An 18,250-nucleotide genomic window follows, 5' to 3' on the forward strand; every position below is an offset into this window, starting at 1 on the left:
GTTATTTGTTTTACTCTTTTGTATATTTTTATTTCCTCATTTCCTCCAAATCTTGGCCACCATTATATGACATTTCTTGTGTCTATTGCAGGTCATCTCTCCCTCCACCAGGCAGAACTTTGCCAATGTTACCCGCTGGTTCCTGACCTGTGTCAACCAACCACAGTTTAAGGAGATTATAGGAGCAGTGGCACTATTTAATGGAGGTATAATAACACATGATTGGAAAATTAAAGTTTATTGTAACCACACTTAAAGTGATCATCAAGTCAAAACTTTTCTTCCTTGTTTAGAATAAAGTGCAGAAGGGTCCCAACAGCTGCTGGGTTTTTACTGCTATTTGGGACTCCTTATGAAAGACTTTCTGTCCTTCTGATAATGTACTAGACATTAAGCAAGGGGAACAATCCAACATTCACAGAAATAATTATGCTATTTTATTTTTTTTATTTTATAGAACTGCTGTAAGATTTATATTTTTGCCTGATCCCTGATTTCAGATTTCCCCTTACTTTCTGTACAGTAAAAAGTCAACAGGACAGAAAGTAAGGATTTTTTTTTCTAGCAAGCACCACCTTACAGTAAAAACCCAAAAGGGGGTTATATTCTTTCAAAACATCTTGATTTGTACATCTTCGCTACAGTTTATTTTTTCTTGAGTGGAAAACCATACTGCATTGTTGTATCAGCATTTAGACTCATGGAAACAGTCATGTAGGACACTGCCTGGGAAGAAGGGTACATGGGTCCTCAATGTACAGACTGCAGAGGCGGAGTAAGAGGGTCATTCTTTAAGTAGATTACTGGGAAGGGGCTATGGCCCATGTCGCATAACAATCCTGTATCTGGGGGCAAAGAGAACACAGCGAATACTCCCAGCTCCTATAGCATTACTCCCACGCAAGCTGAAGCAGGCTGAGCAAAGCTTTTGCTCTGTTGTTGTTGCTCACTTGCTGGTGAGCAAAATTCTGCTACTTTCCAGCAACTGAGGGAGTTATGTCATAGAAGCGAGTATGTGTTTCCTTTTTCAATCTTTGTGTGGGCAGGTTGAAGCCAACAACAGGATCATTATTGTGTCGTAGCCCTAAGCAGATCTTGCTGAAAATTCACCGAAGAGGAGGGGCTGCTGCTTAATGACTGATGGATTCTAGCCATGCTTTATATCAGACTTGGGAGCCATCTATTACATAAGAGAGACCCTGATATTTGGTAGATGTCCTGTTTGCCAGGACAGCTAGAATTGCACAGGGTGGGCCTAAATACACTGAGAGCCTATATAAGCTGCTATTGGGGAATTCTAAATATTTAAATTGTATTTCCATTGTAAAAGTAAAGCTATGTGACTTTTCCTCTTTCATGTAGATAAACAGAAAACAGGACCAACATTTAAATTACCCAACAGACTGAAGTTAGACCATTTAGACTTACTTGCACTTGTAGAACCTCAGTGTATCTATTTGATTGCACCTTAAAGTGGAATTAAACCCCCCTATCCTTTATAGCCAAGGAAGCTGCCATCTTAGCCTCTGTTTGATCTACAGTTGCCATGGCGCTGCACTTGTGATCAGCTATGACCCCAGCCATTTGATGGCTTGACAGATTTGTTGAGAGCACAAACCATTGTGACTGACAGTTATTCATTGCATGCCTCGAATGTAGTTGTTTTGGGAAACTGTTAAATTGGTGGGTTTAGTTCCACTTTAAGAACAAAGGAAGCCCAAGAATTTGGATCAGACATGATCAGTCTTGTATTCCTACCTAGACCTCAAGAGCTCAAACCTCCATACCCCAGCTGCACCAACCAGCACAGTTGCTGTTGTCAATGGTCCTCCGAAAACAGCTGCTCAGTTGAAGAAAGAGTCCAAGAAAAAAGAGAAGTTGGAGAAGTTTCAGCAGAAGCAAGAGAAGATAAAAGTACAGGAGATAGAGGTGAGCTGGCTTTCCTGTTTGTATCTTCAGATTCTACAGTCCTCTCTCCATGTTCTCATCACATTTGTCTTCCTTTTTTTCTTTAATGAACATCAGAAGAAACCAAAACCAGAAAAGAAAGAGAAGAAGGAACTCGGTGTGATAACCTATGATATCCCGACTCCTGCAGGAGAGAAGAAAGGTTAGCTGGGCAGGAAATGGATAATCCATATCTCTGTGGATTGTTGTGAAGGATTGTTTTTCTCTCTCTGTGGATTGTTGTGAAGGATTGTTTTTCTCTCCCATCTGCTTTTGGCTCTGGGACCGGTCTTCCCTGAACAAAAGTCCACATGAGTTTATTTTCTACCTCTGGGGCCATTGACTGACACATTTTACACATTTAGCCCCTTTACAACCAGCCAACACATGTGCGTCAGCAAAAGGGTGGTCTTTAATGCCCACACTCTGCACATCTGCATCCCTGGGAGGCCGATGTTTATGTGCTGAGAGCACGCTTGCTGCCTGCTCCCAGCACAAAGACCAAGCTCTCAAAGACAGCTCTGTCTGGCCTAAAGTTTGGTAGCTGGTGGACTTCCCATCATCTGACTACTGTGACGGTGATTACCAATGCTTCCTGGCTATTCAGAATTATTTAAAGGTATGCTGGGTTGGGCAAGAAGGGGTTAAAAAAATGGCTGATAGCAGCTTTTTGAAACACAACAGAGAGCAGTGGGGAAGCTTAATATTTGTGAAATGTGGCTTCACCAATTTCCTTTTAACTTATAAAATGTTAATGTTTAATAAAGCCTGAACTACCAAAAATGTAGGACAGTCAGGGCAGAATCATACTTTTGCCTTGTGTTGCAGTATTTTAATGGGCACATCAAGGCAACACATCTCTGAGGCTATGCTTTGCACCGCATCACAATTCACGTGCGTTCTACTGTGCATTGTGCATCAGAATAAATTCAACATGTAGGCTTTTTTGTCCTTTCTGGTGCAGGCATTAACACAACATACAGGTGTGCATGAATCCTGAATGGATAATTGCAGTAATTTTTTTTTATGCATTTAAAAAAATGTGTACTTTAATGTTTCTTTTTAATGTAGTGATGTCTATAGAGATATAGATATATATGTGTGTGTATATATATATAATAGTATTTTGTTTTAGATTAGTAAAAATGAAATATTGCACATACAAATTTCATATTTACATATACAGTACAGTCAAATAGCGGTGCTCTGAGCTCATTTACCTGTTAAAAAAAAACTGATGGTTACAGAGCTCAGTAGCTCATGCTAAAGTTTTTACACACTGGTGACACCACCCTTCTCCTACTCTCTCCTGTGTTTATAAGGTTTACCATAGTACAGTCTTAACCACTTGCTGACCACCCTATAGCAGTTTTACTGCTACAGGGCAGCAGCCGTGCGCCAGGTTACGTGTATATACGTGATCCCGAACTTCCGCCTGCAGGGGAATAGCCACTTCTGCTGTGATTATTCACAGCAGAAGCTAATCTGAGGGTGCAGAGCACTTGATATCTGCCGGCATCCACCGATTGTCGGGCAGAGACACAGAACGAAGCTCTGCCTATGTATACAAGGCAGAGTTCTGTTCTGACAAAGGGGAAGGCATGGATTCTGTGTTCCTGCAAAGCAGGGACTCGACTTCATCTCTTCCCCCAGTAAAAGCAGCACACATAGTAACCACAAACACTGGCTAGGCACACAGTTAACCCTTTGATTTCCCTAGAGGTTTAACCCTTTCCCAGCCAGTGTCATTAGTATCGTGAAAGTGCATATTTTTAGCACTGTTTACTGTATTTGGTGTCACTGGTTCCCGCAAAGTGTCAGTGTCCGATTGTCCGCTGCAATATGGCAGTCCCGCTATAAATTACTGATCACCACCATTATTAGTAAAATAAAAATAAATAGATAAAAATTCCATTATATATCCGATAGTTTGTAGATACTATAATGTTCGCATAAACCAATCAATGTACACTTATGGGGATTTTTTTTTACCCAATACATGTAGCAGAATAAATATTGGCCTAAATTAATTGTAGTTTAGATTAAATGAAATTCGATTTTTTGCTTTTTTTTTTTATTAGATGTATTATAGCAGAAAGTAATATATATAAAAATAATACTTTTTTTTTTGTGTACAGCGTTGCATGACCGCTCGAATGTCAGTTAAAGTGACGCAGTGCTGTATCACAAAAAGCGGCCTAGTCATGAAAGGGGGGGGGGTGTATCTTCTGCTGTAAGTCTGTAAGTGGTTAATGTACAGCATAAGCCATCGGAGAATTATGTAGGCTGCCATTGCTGACCTCTTTTTTGGAAATATTTGTTGCTTGACTCGTGCAAAGGTTTTGGCTGCAATACTGCCCTGTCTCTAATCCAGAACAATTATTGAGATAGGAAAGTTCTGACTCTCCTAAGGAGTTCTGACACTCCCTCTTTTTGGATATGTGACTCAAAAAGTATTGATGCCAGACACACCCAAGCAGCTAGCAATTTTAAAAGGACATAATCAATCAAATCCCAGAATGCTAAAGAGATCCTTCTATTTCATGCATCATAACACATCTCTGAGCCTGGATATGTTATTTTTTACTATGCATCAGACACAGAGCAACAGAGGATTGCAGAGAGACTCTGACATATAAACTCATTACATGTGTTTTTTTTTTTTTTACAAATTGTTGTTATAGTATTATGTTTACTGTCATTTCATTGTACCATGCTTTTTGAGTTTTTTTTATAAATGGTTTTCTTTTTTTTTTTTTTTCTTTTTCCTTTTACTTTTAGATGTATCTGGCACTATGCCAGATTCGTACAGTCCTCAGTACGTGGAGGCGGCCTGGTATCCATGGTGGGAGAAGGAAGGGTTCTTTAAACCAGAATATGGGGTGAGTTCCTACATAATATGAAATTGGGGGCCTGTTCACACCGGTGTGCTGCCTTAATACAGGCATGTTGAATGTGTGTATGTTCGTTAGGAAGAAGCCTGTTTATTTTAGGATGACCACAGTGCACCTAAAATCATGCATGCCACTTCTTTTTTCACAATTGATCAAAACCAATTCATTTACATCTTTGCATTGAGGTACATTAGAGTGCTTTGTGTCAGTCAATTGGGATTGCATTAAAAATGAACTGCAACGCTGCACTGTGGCACACGGGTTGCTATGCTTTTGCGGTAACGTGGTAATATAGTGTAAATAGTCTACATTTCTTGGTGTATGTGAAGATACTGCTGTGGAAGAAGAGGTCATTTATAGCTAATCTGAGCATGTCCTGCTAGAAAAAGTTCAAAGGCAAGCCCAAAATATTCTGGTGATATTACAACTGTCTGCCCAAGGACACTTTGGATCCCTTCAGAAAGAACTACTCTGAGTCTGTGACCAGTCAGAAGGGGAGCCTGTGCCAACCTGGTAAACCTGCAACACCCACTAGGATCAATGGGTAAAAAAAAAATTGGATAGGGCCGAATTTTTTGCAAGTCTTATTTGTTGGTAGAACAGACTTTACACCACCTTCGACCATTCAATTATGTCGCTTTCCTTCCAATAAGAATTGCTGTAGAGTTAACAGCTGATAAACTGTATATTTGTGTGTGTACAGTGCCCCTATTAAACAGGGATCTAACCTCTTACTGCTGCTTTTTTTTTCCTGTGCTTTGGGAACGATCATCACAGGACTGGATCAATGTAATGATTGCATTTTTTACATTCAGTCTCTTGATTCTAAAAAAAAAAACAAGGCTTCTGGCCCATTTTACCTGTTTAATTTTATAGTTACATTTCCAAGGCCTTAAATTAAAGATTTTGTTGCTGCACTGTAGTTGTGTAATCATTGTAGATAACAAACTCCATGCAGGCAGCAAAATACTGTATAAGGATTGAGGAAGATTTATCAAAACAACCATTAAAGTACAACTAAAGGCAACATTTTTTTTTAGTCTTGGATAGAGTGGAGAGGGAATAGAACTCCTGTCAGTTTTTATTGTTGTCTGTGTCCCCGCTGGGGAGATTCATTCTCTCTATTTGACCTGTTTACCATTATCATTGAAAGTAAAAATAAAAGAAAATCTCACATTTTGGGTTGTCCCCAGAGAATTAATAAAGGGGGAATCTTCTAATAGGGACACTAGTTCTGGTGACCTGGGGGTCCCCAAGGGTTTCTCTTAACTTTCAATGATTACCTCTCACTTACTGTATTGGCTATGGGACAGGAAGTGAAGGGAAATCTCCCCAATGAGACACAAATGGAAAAAATAAACTGACAGGGGTTATAACCCTTCCTTACTCTAGCCAAAATGGAAAAAAAAACAGTTTTTTTTAATAATCTATAATTTTACTTTTAATTAATGAAGCTGTTTACACGTTTTCATAAATGTTGGGCTGAAGGTGTTCTTTTTCTCGTATCCTAAACTACACAGATTTGTGAAAATGATCACAATATTATTTCTTTCAGAGAACCAGCATCTCAGAGCCCAATCCTAAAGGCACATTCATGATGTGCATCCCTCCACCAAATGTGACTGGATCTCTTCATCTAGGTCATGCTTTGACGAATGCCATTCAAGACAGCCTGACCCGCTGGTGAGCACATGAGCATAGCCAGAAAAAAAACAACATAAATGATAATAATATGAAACTGTTCTTTAGAAACAATGTTGGTACTATTGATTGGGCAGGGAGGCAAAAAGGATGAAGCCAGCGCTAGGCTTTTTTAATTATCAATTTTTTTTTTTTTTTTTTTAAACCACCTGACGTCTTGAAGGTTTACCCCCCTTCCTGACCAGACCATTTTTTCCATATGGCACTGTGTTACTTTAACTGACAATTGTGTGGTCGTGCGAAGCTGTACCCAAATAAAATTTGTTCTCCCCCACCCCCACAAATAGAGCTTTCTTTTGGTGGTATTTGATCACCTCTGCGGTTTTATTTTTGCGTTATAAACAAAAAAAGACCGACAATTTTGAATAAAAACAATATTTTTTACTTTCTGCTATAAAACATATCTAATAAAAAATGTAAAAAATCTGATTTCTTCATCAATTTAGGCCCATATGTATTCTGCTGCACATTTTTGGTAAAAAAAAAAAAAATCCCAGTAAGCCTATATCGATTGGTTTGCACAAAAGTTATAGCCTCTACAAACTGGAATATATTTATGGAATCCTTATTTATTTTTCTACTGGTAATGGCGGTGATCAGCGACTTATAGCAGGACTGTGATGTTGCGGCTTATAATCGGGACACTAACTGACACTTTTTTAGGGACCTGTGACATTATTACAGTGATCATTGCTAAAAAATGTGCACTGTCACTTTACTAATGACTGACTGGCAAGGGGTTAACATCAGGGGCAATCAAAGGGTTAACTGTGTGCCTAGCTAGTGATTTACTACTGTGTGGGAGGTACTTTTACTAGAGTAAGGCATATAGCTGTGTCCCTGCTTTGCAGGAACACAAGATCAATGCCTTCCTTACTGACAGAATAGCGATCTGCCTTGTTTACATAGGCAGATCGTCGTTCTGCCTGTGTACAGATTAGCGTGTGCTGGTGGACATCGGGTCTGTGGGGCCTGCTGATCAGCTCCCACTGTGTACAATCACAGCGGGAACGAGCTATATATACGCGATCCTGCGCAGCATGGACGCCCTGTAGCAGTAAAACTGCTGTGGGGCGATCGGCAAGCTTTGCTAACCTAAAGTCAATCTTTTGACTTTAGCAAAATGGCAGCCTGAGGCAAGAAGAAACGGGAGCAAGCAGTGCTGGAGGCAATTTGCAGCACACACTAGTTCTGATGGAATGTATGTTTCTTGCTAAAGAACATTGTTTTTTTATTAAGTTGTTCTGGATAGAATTCAGCCTTAAAGGGGAGGTAAACCCCATTCATGAAATCTGACCTATGCAAATACAGTGGGTACGGAAAGTATTCAGACCCCCTTAAATTTTTCACTCTTTGTTATATTGCAGCCATTTGCTAAAATCATTTAAGTTCATTCTTCTTCCTCATGAATGTACACACAGCTCCCCATATTGACGGAAAAACACAGAATTGTTGACATTGTTGCAGATTTATTAAAAAAGAAAAACTGAAATATCACATGGTCCTAAGTATTCAGACCCTTTGCTGTGACACTCATATATTTAACTCAGGTGCTTTCCATTTCTTCTGATCATCCTTGAGATGGTTCTACACCTTCATTTGAGTCCAGCTGTGTTTGATTATACTGATTGGACTTGATTAGGAAAGCCACACACCTGTCTATATAAGACCTTCCAGATCACAATGCATGTCAGAGCAAATGAGAATCATGAGGTCAAAGGAACTGCCTGAAGAGCTCAGAGACAGAATTGTGGCAAGGCACAGATCTGGCCAAGGTTACAAAAAGATTTCTGCTGCACTTAAGGTTCCTAAGAGCACAGTGGCCTCCATAATCCTCAAATGGAAGATGTTTGGGACGACCAGAACCCTTCCTAGAGCTGGCCGTCCGGCCAAACTGAGCTATCGGGGGAGAAGAGCCTTGGTGAGAGAGGTAAAGAAGAACCCAAAGATCACTGTGGCTGAGCTCCAGAGATGCAGTCAGGAGATGGGAGAAAGTTGTAGAAAGTCAACCATCACTGCAGCCCTCCACCAGTCGGGGCTTTATGGCAGAGTGGCCCGACGGAAGCCTCTCCTCAGTGTAAGACACATGAAAGACCGCATGGAGTTTGCTAAAAAAAACACCTGAAGGACTCCAAGATGGTGAGAAATAAGATTCTCTGGTCTGATGAGACCAAAATAGAACTTTATGGCCTTAATTCTAAGCGGTATGTGTGGAGAAAACCAGGCACTGCTCATCACCTGTCCAATACAGTCCCAACAGTGAAGCATGGTGGTGGCAGCATCATGCTGTGGGGGTGTTTTTCAGCTGCAGGGACAGGACGACTTTTTGCAATCGAGGGAAAGATGAATGCGGCCAAGTACAGGGATATCCTGGACAAAAACCTTCTCCAGAGTGCTCTGGACCTCAGACTGGGCCGAAGGTTTACCTTCCAACAAGACAATGACCCTAAGCACACAGCTAAAATAACGAAGGAGTGGCTTCACAACAACTCCGTGACTGTTCTTGAATGGCCCAGCCAGAGCCCTGACTTAAACCCAATTGAGCATCTCTGGAGAGACCTAAAAATGGCTGTCCACCAATGTTTACCATCCAACCTGACAGAACTGGAGAGGATCTGCAAGGAGGAATGGCAGAGGATCCCCAAATCCAGGTGTGAAAGACTTGTTGCATCTTTCCCAAAAAGACTCCTGGCTGTATTAGATCAAAAGGGGGCTTCTACTAAATACTGAGCAAAGGGTCTGAATACTTAGGATCATGTGATATTTCAGTTTTTCTTTTTTAATAAATCTGCAACAATGTTAACAATTCTGTGTTTTTCCTTCAGTATGGGGTGCTATGTGTACATTCATGAGGAAGAAGAATGAACTTAAATGATTTTAGCAAATGGCTGCAATATAACAAAGAGTGAAAAATTTAAGGGGGTCTGAATACTTTCCGTACCCACTGTATATCTGTAGTATTTTGTTTGTAGGTTAGCAAAGAGCTGATTTATTCACAGCGCACAGCTCTGCATGTTTCTTCCTCCTTCTTCCTATGTAGAGGGGGAGGGGGGGTGTGCCTTTCCTCCAATCAGCTGTCACCCAGTGTATAACAAGACTCCACACCCAGTGCTGGAACAGGAAGAAAACATTTTGGGCTCTTTCACACGGGCGTTCCTTTTTTTTTGCCCGACCAGGTCCCTTTTTTTTTTTTTTTTTGTAACGGACACGGATGATACTTGTGTCATCCGGTCCGTATGTCCGTTTTTCATCCCATCCGTTTGCGGATGAAAAACTGACATAATGCATGTCTATGTAAATACGGATGTCTGCGGATGACACCACTGACATCCGTTTTTGCTTCCGTTCCGTTTTTTGAAAGGAAGAAAAAATAGGGTTCTCCTCCTGACAAAAAACGGATGTCAGAGGATGATCATCCGATGACATCCGTATTTACATAGAGATACATTATGTCCGTTTTTCATCCGCAAACGGATGGGATGAAAAACGGACATACGGAACGCCCGTGTGAAAGAGCCCTTTAACATGATGTTCACTTTCTAAACAGTGTAGAAAGCTGAGGACAGCAGATGTACAAATAAAACTTATGTAGGGAGAATTGGTTCATGTCAGTGTATCATCTGAGGCTGTTCACTTCAATGGGTATATGTGAGTGTTTACATCCACTTTAAGCAATATTTACAGGTTTTGTCCCTCCCCCAGCCTGTGACTGGACAGTGAAACGAATAAAAGCACACTTGCCTTTACATCAGCACATAACTGATTTGCTCCTTGTGTTGCTTCTTCCTTATTCAGTCTGGTCTCTGATGTACAGGGACTGCAGATGACTGATGCCAAGTCAAATTTAGATACTTACACTGATTGCACGAAAAAAATGATATTACATGTACACCTTTAATTTAAAATGAGAGAAATGCAATATCCTCCAAAAAAATAACAGGTGACATTGTTGGCACCACAGACAAAGTGAACTCCACGTAAATATACTAAAACTAAATCTTTATTACAAAACCAGCAATCTGTAAAATGAGTTAACATCATTGTCATCCTGAATGGCCTGTCGGTGCTCTGCTTTTTAGCTGCTGATCCACCGCCAACACATCGCTGCCATGCACATTTGACCATCTGCCTATACAATACGTGCTTACGGGTATCCCAGATTATCCCCCAACCACTCCAGCACTCTATTGTGCTGTCGGCCTGTTGGTGTGTTCTTGACCGATGATCTGCAGCGTGTTGGCCTGGCTGGTTGGGCCCACCTCACCCCCTGTGTTTCTTCTGGGAGGCAGCTTATATCCTCGTTTTTCTTTTACAATTTGTGGCTAAATACATACTCCTATCTAGCGCAGCTTAAACCTCCTTGTGTATTTACATGAGCCTTCCTCAGAAGAACAAAAAGTCCAGATTCTCGAAACGTGTCGGATGTCTCTGTAATTTACGATCAAGGTCATGTTCCATTACCAGTACTGTGTTTCTCACATACTGTATTGGCTGCTTTCACGTTTTTAACTCATTTTATAGATTGCTGGTTTTGTAGTAAAGATTGAGTTTTTATATATTTGTTTTGGAGTTCACTTTGTGTTACCAACAATAGTCCCCTATTACTTTTTGGAGGGTATTGTATTTCTCTATAGATATTAGGATGAAGGAACTCCCACCTGATTCCACCATGGTTCCTGATCTTAATTCAAAAATAGCTCAACCCCCCTCAATACATAGATCTTCCCCCTTGCTGTTCCACTCTCTGCAGCCCAGATGGTAAAAATCTCTTGCCATGTTTCCTAAGAGATATAGATATATATATATATATATATATATATATATATATATATATATATATATATATATATATATATATATATATTATTATTTTTTTATTTTCTTTATTTTTTAATCTGCATGGACAATTCACAGTTGCCACTGGAGAAGGTGACCCCATTGGAAGATATCTTTCCTACTCCTGATCTGGTGAAAATTGTAAAATGTTACATCTCCCTCCACTTTCTTTGACAGTTGCCACTGGCACAAATCGTAAAGTGGAGCAAAGGAAACTCCCAACGTTCCAACCTTTCCCCTACTCTTAACTGAAAGAAAAATGCTTTAATATTTACTTGAGAACTATCATTTTTAGGGGATCCTCTAGTTCTAGGATGTGTTCAGGCTTACCTTTTATCTTTATCACACTAACAAGAGGTTGTAAAAAAAGCAAAAAAAAAAAACGTATTTTTGTACTTGTAGGCATCGCATGCGTGGTGAGCTGACCTTGTGGAACCCAGGTTGTGACCATGCTGGGATTGCCACCCAGGTAGTTGTAGAGAAGAAGCTTTGGAGAGAGCGTGGAAAGAACCGGCATGATCTGGGCAGAGAAGCATTTATAGATGAGGTGTGGAAGTGGAAGAATGAGTAAGTCACATCTGTTTGCGGGAAGTAGTTTATATCCTGTTGATGGTATTTTTAAACCTCCTAGTTACCTTATTCTGCTGTTCTTTCAGGAAAGGTGACAGAATATATCACCAACTGAGAATTCTGGGTAGTTCCTTGGATTGGGACAGAGCCTGTTTCACTATGGAGCCGGTGAGAAAATGTCTTATCTCTGACTTGATCTGCTAAGACTACACTGTTGCTAGAACTTACTGTGTGACTATTGTTCTTCCTTTAGAAATTATCTAATGCTGTACAGGAAGCCTTCATTCGCCTTCATGAGGCTGGTGTGATCTATCGCAGCAAGAGGCTTGTCAACTGGTCATGTACACTGAACTCAGCCATATCCGATATAGAGGTGAGAAGTGGTGATAAGATGTAGAAATGCACCGGAATTTCGACAGCCGAAACATATCGGCTGAAATTGGTGTTATCAGCTATTTTGCCGAAGGATAAAAAAAGGTGCCAATAATGGCCGTGGGTCACAATAGGGAGGATGCCTGGGTTGTGCATGCCCAGTGGTAGTGGCAGTGCTGCCGGGTGACGTCACTCACTATGCAGCTGGGGTGCACGTTTGCCAAGGTTGGAAATCAGGAGCATACAGGGCTTCACGGGAGAGTGGGCTCCCCGCTATATTCATTCTAAAGATAAGCATTGCTGCTTGAGATCTTCCCAACTGCTCTCTTTGGTAAGTTACAGGATTGACACCCAAACTACTACTAGGATATACAATACAATACAAGATTGATTGATTGATTGCATGTTATCTAGAAAGAGCTAGCATTCAGTAGTATGTAATTATTATAATAACAACAACAGGGTAGTTCATGTTTAAAATGCACTACCCTGTTGTTAGTATAGTAAAATAGCATACTAATGAATGCTATCTCTTTCTAAATAGCATGCAATTAATGTTGTATACTGTTTTTTTTTTTCTTTGGTATACGATGCACTGCAGACATAACTTGCATGGCAAATCTAACCAATGATGATTGGTTAGATTTTCCTTTTTTAATTTATATCTGCCTGGGGTTTAGTTTAATTGATTGACACTGGATTGCATTTTTTAAATTCATATTTATTTGAATTCATGGTATTAATTAAAAATTGAATATAATACAGTTATATATAAAGATCTATATATTTTTTTAAAAACTGTAATTTTTGGTCTCGGCCAAGTGCATCCTGACTTTTTTTAATTTTAATTTTGGTGCACCTCTAGTAAGAGGTATTGAGGCTCCATATGCCAAATAGTAAACTTTTATCTGCTTTTGTATATTAAATCAGAATTATGAAATGCTTTCCTTGTTATATAACTTTTTAAAAATTATATAAGCTGCAATTTCCTGGGCTCTGGTAATGTATGTAGCCATTAAAGTTCTAAAGACTTCAGGTTATTTACTTTAATGCATTCTATGCAATAAGGTAAAAAAAAAACTTCTGTGTGACAGCTTCCCCTCCTTATACTTACCTGAGCCCAATCTTGATCAAGCACTGTGCACGAGACCAGTGGCTCTTTCTACTCTTTCCCTCCTCACAGGACAGATTTATAGCATTGAGAGCCATTGGCTCCTGCTGCTGTCAATCAAATCCTATGGTGAGGGAGCAGGGGGCATGAACAAAGCCATGCTGCCTTTGTCAAAGGACCCAGGGAGTGAGTACATTGTCTAGCAGGTGGCTTGCTGGAGCGATACTTGGAAGGCATCAGGAGCCAGAAGCGCCAGCGAGGACAAGAGGAGGATCGGGGGTTATTTGTGCAAAACCATTGCACAGAACAGGTAAGTATATGTTATTTAAAGGAAAAAAAAAATAGGTTTAATATCACTTCAATGGTATTGGCAGACCACATCACTGGATAGGAGGTCACCCAGACAGATGTTTGTGACAGTTGGGTTTGTTAGACTCAATGAAACTCCACATACATCTGAAAAAATGGACATTGTACAAACTTGTTTTGCATTGAGGTTTGTCAGTTTTTTTTTTTTTTTCTGTACTTTCTGCATCCTTGGGCACATTAGTTAACTGCCCGATTTCATGATGTTTCACAGTTATGCTCCTTCATATCAGGAAAACCCAGAGGAGGAGAACAGAGAGGCATTTGTGACAATGTAACTGAGGACTGCTTAGGGAAAAGCTCTGACTGTTTTTTTTTTTTTTCTTAGGTGGATAAGAAAGAACTTACTGGTCGTACAGTGCTGCCTGTGCCTGGGTACAAAGAGGGCGTGGAGTTTGGGGTGCTGGTTTCTTTTGCTTACAAAGTACAAGATACAGGTAAGAATAACAAAAATGGTTATAGTCGATACCATACTTCCAGGGATTCACATTTCTGTTTGCTTGGATGATGTATTTTTCACCTGCTGAGACTTGTCTTCTTCCTTCTAGGTGAAGAGGTTGTGGTGGCCACAACTCGAGTGGAGACCATGCTGGGTGATACAGCGGTGGCCGTCCATCCCCAGGATAAACGTTATCAGGTGAGAAAAATTATTACTAGCAGTGTATTCTCCAGAGATCTGCAAGATTTACAAAGGCTCATTAGTATTCTATCCAGAAATAACATCCCTGGTTTTGTCTCTGATTGTTGCAGCATCTCAAAGGAAAGAGCGCTGTTCATCCTTTTGCAAACCGCCTACTTCCCATTGTCTTTGACGAGTTTGTGCATATGAGCTTTGGGACAGGTTAGTTAATATTAACTTTACAGACAACAGTACATTAAGAGAATGTCAGTCCACATAAGTGGATAAAAGGGAATGAGTGTTAAAGTGAATCTCCACTGAGAAGGTTGAAATACATACATGGAAATTTTGCATGCCAGGTGATGGTGCTTATTCACTGTCCAATGAGGAGGCATGGAGTAATATCCAGGAAGAAGTAGTACAGTACTTAATTTAGGAACTGTGCATGTTCTTTGCAGGGACATTCAACAGGGAGCTGGAGTTTGCACAGATTTAGCTTTGTGTAAGGGGGGGGGGGGGGGGGTCACACTGCTGCTCACACAAGGAAACGGTCCTACCTGCAGCCTGCCACCAGGTCTTGTATTTTTTATGCTACTGTTGCAGTGAAAATGATATCAAAGGTTATAGTAACACATCTACCAATATAGGTTTGCCTGAAGTTTTTATCTGAGGGCTATAAGGTTAGATTCACATTATTGTGGGTAATTGTGCAGAAATGTTTACAAAACCACGAGACCCCCAACCCGCAGACTGAACACATACTCTTTAATAAAGTGTGAGAGTGCCATTAATTCTTGATGGCAACCCTACACATCAGCAAAACCCCCCCCCCCCCCCCCCCGTTTTTGCACTCGTTAAATCACATGGTGCTGCAGTACCTTGCGGTTCCGTGTGGTGCATTTAAAAAAAAGGGTCTGGGACTTTTTTCATGTGTTTCTGAGAGTAGGGCAACACATTGAAATGAATGTGTCCCTACCCGCAGAATATGCATTGCACAACTCTGAACAGAGCCTAAGATTTACTCCTCATCTACACCAGTTAATTTATTTTGGGGTTCTCCTTTACTCACACATTCTCTTCTGTGTTTCTTTTTGCAACCCATCACAGGAGCGGTGAAGATCACTCCGGCACATGATCAGACTGATTATGAGGTGGGGCTGCGACACTCATTGGATTTTATAAACATCATGGATGACAATGGTCTGCTGGTCAATGTGCCTAAACAGTTCTTGGTAAGAAAACTTGGGAGAAGATTGTTTCTAGCCTTTTTTTCTCATATGGAGATATGCAACAAAATTGTAGTGCTTGCACATGCATTTTGATTTATTCTCAGTCTTCCTTCCCCAAATCCCAAGCTTCTATAACAAGCACATTTTAACACTTTGTGGTAGTGTTGAGTAGCGAGAGTCTCAAGCATGTTCAGATCGAGGAGGCCAGGAAGCCTGCATTGCACACCGCCAATCATAGGCAGCATGTGTATGTGCAGCTGCTGGTCAGGAAATGCCTCAGATCCTATGATTGGCGGTGTGCAGTGAGGGCTTCTTGGTGGGCTCGATCCGAACACGCCCCAGCCCATCACTAGTGTTGAGTGCTGACCCACTCAATCTTGCTTGATCCTGTTGGCTGGTAAGGCTGCCCATCGTAGTGATTTGCCAGTAGGAATGACAAAAAAGTGGAAAAGGTGGGGCTAGCAATCAGTTCTACTGTAAAATGTCATAATTTTTTTGTTACAGCAGCCTGAAATTTTTAAAACCCAGATTGTAGGAGAATGCAGCTAAAATAATAGTACGCGTTTGCATCTTTGGTGATGTCAGTACCGTTTTCTTTAGTAAGGGCTGAACTTCAACCTTACATTTAGTCTTGCACAGTTGTACAGGCTTCTTCAACAAATCAGATAGCGCCCACTTAATTTTTACATCATTATCTAGCCCTTGCCTCCCTAGCCTTGCTCTCTCTGGTTCAACCCTTTCATTCAATTTAAATTTTCACAATCAGGCAGGTTCAGTATCACATGTTGGCTTTACCTAGGGTGGTCTTCATGCAGATAGGAATGCCCACTTCTCCAGACTGACATCAATCCATCAAGGCATTTTGATATTTTCACAACTCCTCCCAAGAACCAGCCCACTGCTTGCATCAAGGCTGAGAGGAGTACTGATTCTGGGCGCTATGATGTTTTCAGGAAGCTACGTACAGCACCCTGCTGGCCCCTCCTTCTAGCTATGAACTTGCTGTATTGCATATAAACACAAGAGACCCAGTAATGATATCCCTTGATCTAAAATAATGTATGTAATAAAAACTGAGAGGTTTTATTGAAATATGTCATAATTAGCATTTTGATCGTCCAGAAAGGAGGAGACCGAGTAGGCATAATATGAGCAGAATAAACTTAAGCTTTAATATGTTTCCGCACTTCTCTCCTTTTGCCGTGTTTCTTAGACGCAAAAGTTAAAATTTGGTTTGACATTTCAGGGTATGAAGCGCTTTGAGGCTAGAACAGCGGTCTTAGAGGCTCTGAAAGAAAAAGGACTATTTAAGGAGATAAAGGACAATCCTATGGTGGTCCCTGTATGCAGGTAATATCTTTATACTGTTCTTAGCTATTTTGTTTTATTATAGATATAAGATCAGTGGTGTTGCCTTCCTCTGAATTTTTTTTTACATTTTTGTTTTCTCTATTTATTTCCCTCTCTTAGTCGATCCAAGGATATTGTGGAGCCCCTCTTAAAGCCTCAGTGGTACGTACGCTGCGATGAGATGGGGAAGAAGGCAGCAGATGTGGTGCGGGATGGACACCTGTCAATCAAACCTGAATTTCACACCAAGACCTGGTTCAGCTGGATGGACAACATCAGGTGAACACTCATGTGATCACGGTACCAATAGCCTAAAAAAAGTTTAAGCACACAGCCACTAAACAGTCTGTGCTGCTTCCTAGAGACCTTATTCCTAAATTGCATCATAAGGGCAGAGCAACTGATATGCCTGCCTCTGTCATGAAGCAACTTTGCTCGTATTATCTTTAATGGTGTCATGATGGGTGGGCATCATTATTCATATACTTTCACTCACAAGAAGTTCAGTAACTTCTAAACCTCAACTCCCTAACTGCACAGGAAAGCTAATGATATGTAGGGATTGAGCCCTTTAGCTGAGATCATATGTGCTAAAACAGAGTGGTTATTAAGAAAGGGGCTATCATTGATATCCACAGAGTTGATATTGATGGCAGCACCCTCCAACAACCAGCCAGGGCTACATAAAGTTCAAGAACTTACTGAGATTGGCTATATACATATAGACTGATTATTGAGAAAGTACTGCTATAGATACCTATTCAATTCCATCAGGCACCTGTCACTGTTCCTTTCCAAACTGCCAGGATGGGTGATTTCAGAAAAGAGCTTGGGATTCATACAGCTTTGGCTTTCCTTTGGATGCTGATAGAAATATGTAAATATGTAGAAATATGTAGGCTGCCATTGCTGAACTTCTTCAAATGCTTATGGCCTGGTTGTCTGCCTTCAGTATTTTATGCATCACTCACCTAACCCAAGAATGTAGAAAATGAAGCCAGAACTTCTGATCTCTAAACTTGGTATGGGTCAGTGACCAAAACACTATTGAAGCCATCGGCTCAGCTGGACAGCCAGGCAGCAAGCATTTTCAGAAACAGTGGTCAGCAGTGGCTGTCCCCCTTTTAACCAGTTCAAGGTTTTCTTTAATTATCTGAGAGCTGTAAAGAATTGAACAGTGTGCAACTCTTTCCAGGGAAAAATCTCTAAGGGCACTTTCACACTGATCCGTAGCAAAAACGTGGTAAAAACGCAT

General features: G+C 40.7%; 1 protein-coding gene across 1 annotated transcript in view; it reads left to right on the top strand.

The window, feature by feature from the left end:
- VARS1 (valyl-tRNA synthetase 1) overlaps positions 1–18,250 on the top strand; it is a 78,913-nt gene that overhangs the window by 34,736 nt on the left and 25,927 nt on the right. Inside the window, 14 exon segments of the mRNA XM_082264142.1 lie at positions 92–206; positions 1,763–1,929; positions 2,026–2,110; positions 4,729–4,829; positions 6,397–6,524; positions 11,781–11,945; positions 12,035–12,116; positions 12,202–12,321; positions 14,126–14,234; positions 14,346–14,434; positions 14,548–14,638; positions 15,524–15,648; positions 16,892–16,995; positions 17,116–17,274. Coding sequence (XP_082120268.1) covers positions 92–206; positions 1,763–1,929; positions 2,026–2,110; positions 4,729–4,829; positions 6,397–6,524; positions 11,781–11,945; positions 12,035–12,116; positions 12,202–12,321; positions 14,126–14,234; positions 14,346–14,434; positions 14,548–14,638; positions 15,524–15,648; positions 16,892–16,995; positions 17,116–17,274 — 1,640 coding nt within the window.

The sequence above is a fragment of the Pelophylax lessonae genome (assembly GCF_965119305.1).
Source record: "Pelophylax lessonae genome assembly, chromosome: 7".
NCBI classification, from domain to species: domain Eukaryota; kingdom Metazoa; phylum Chordata; class Amphibia; order Anura; family Ranidae; genus Pelophylax; species Pelophylax lessonae.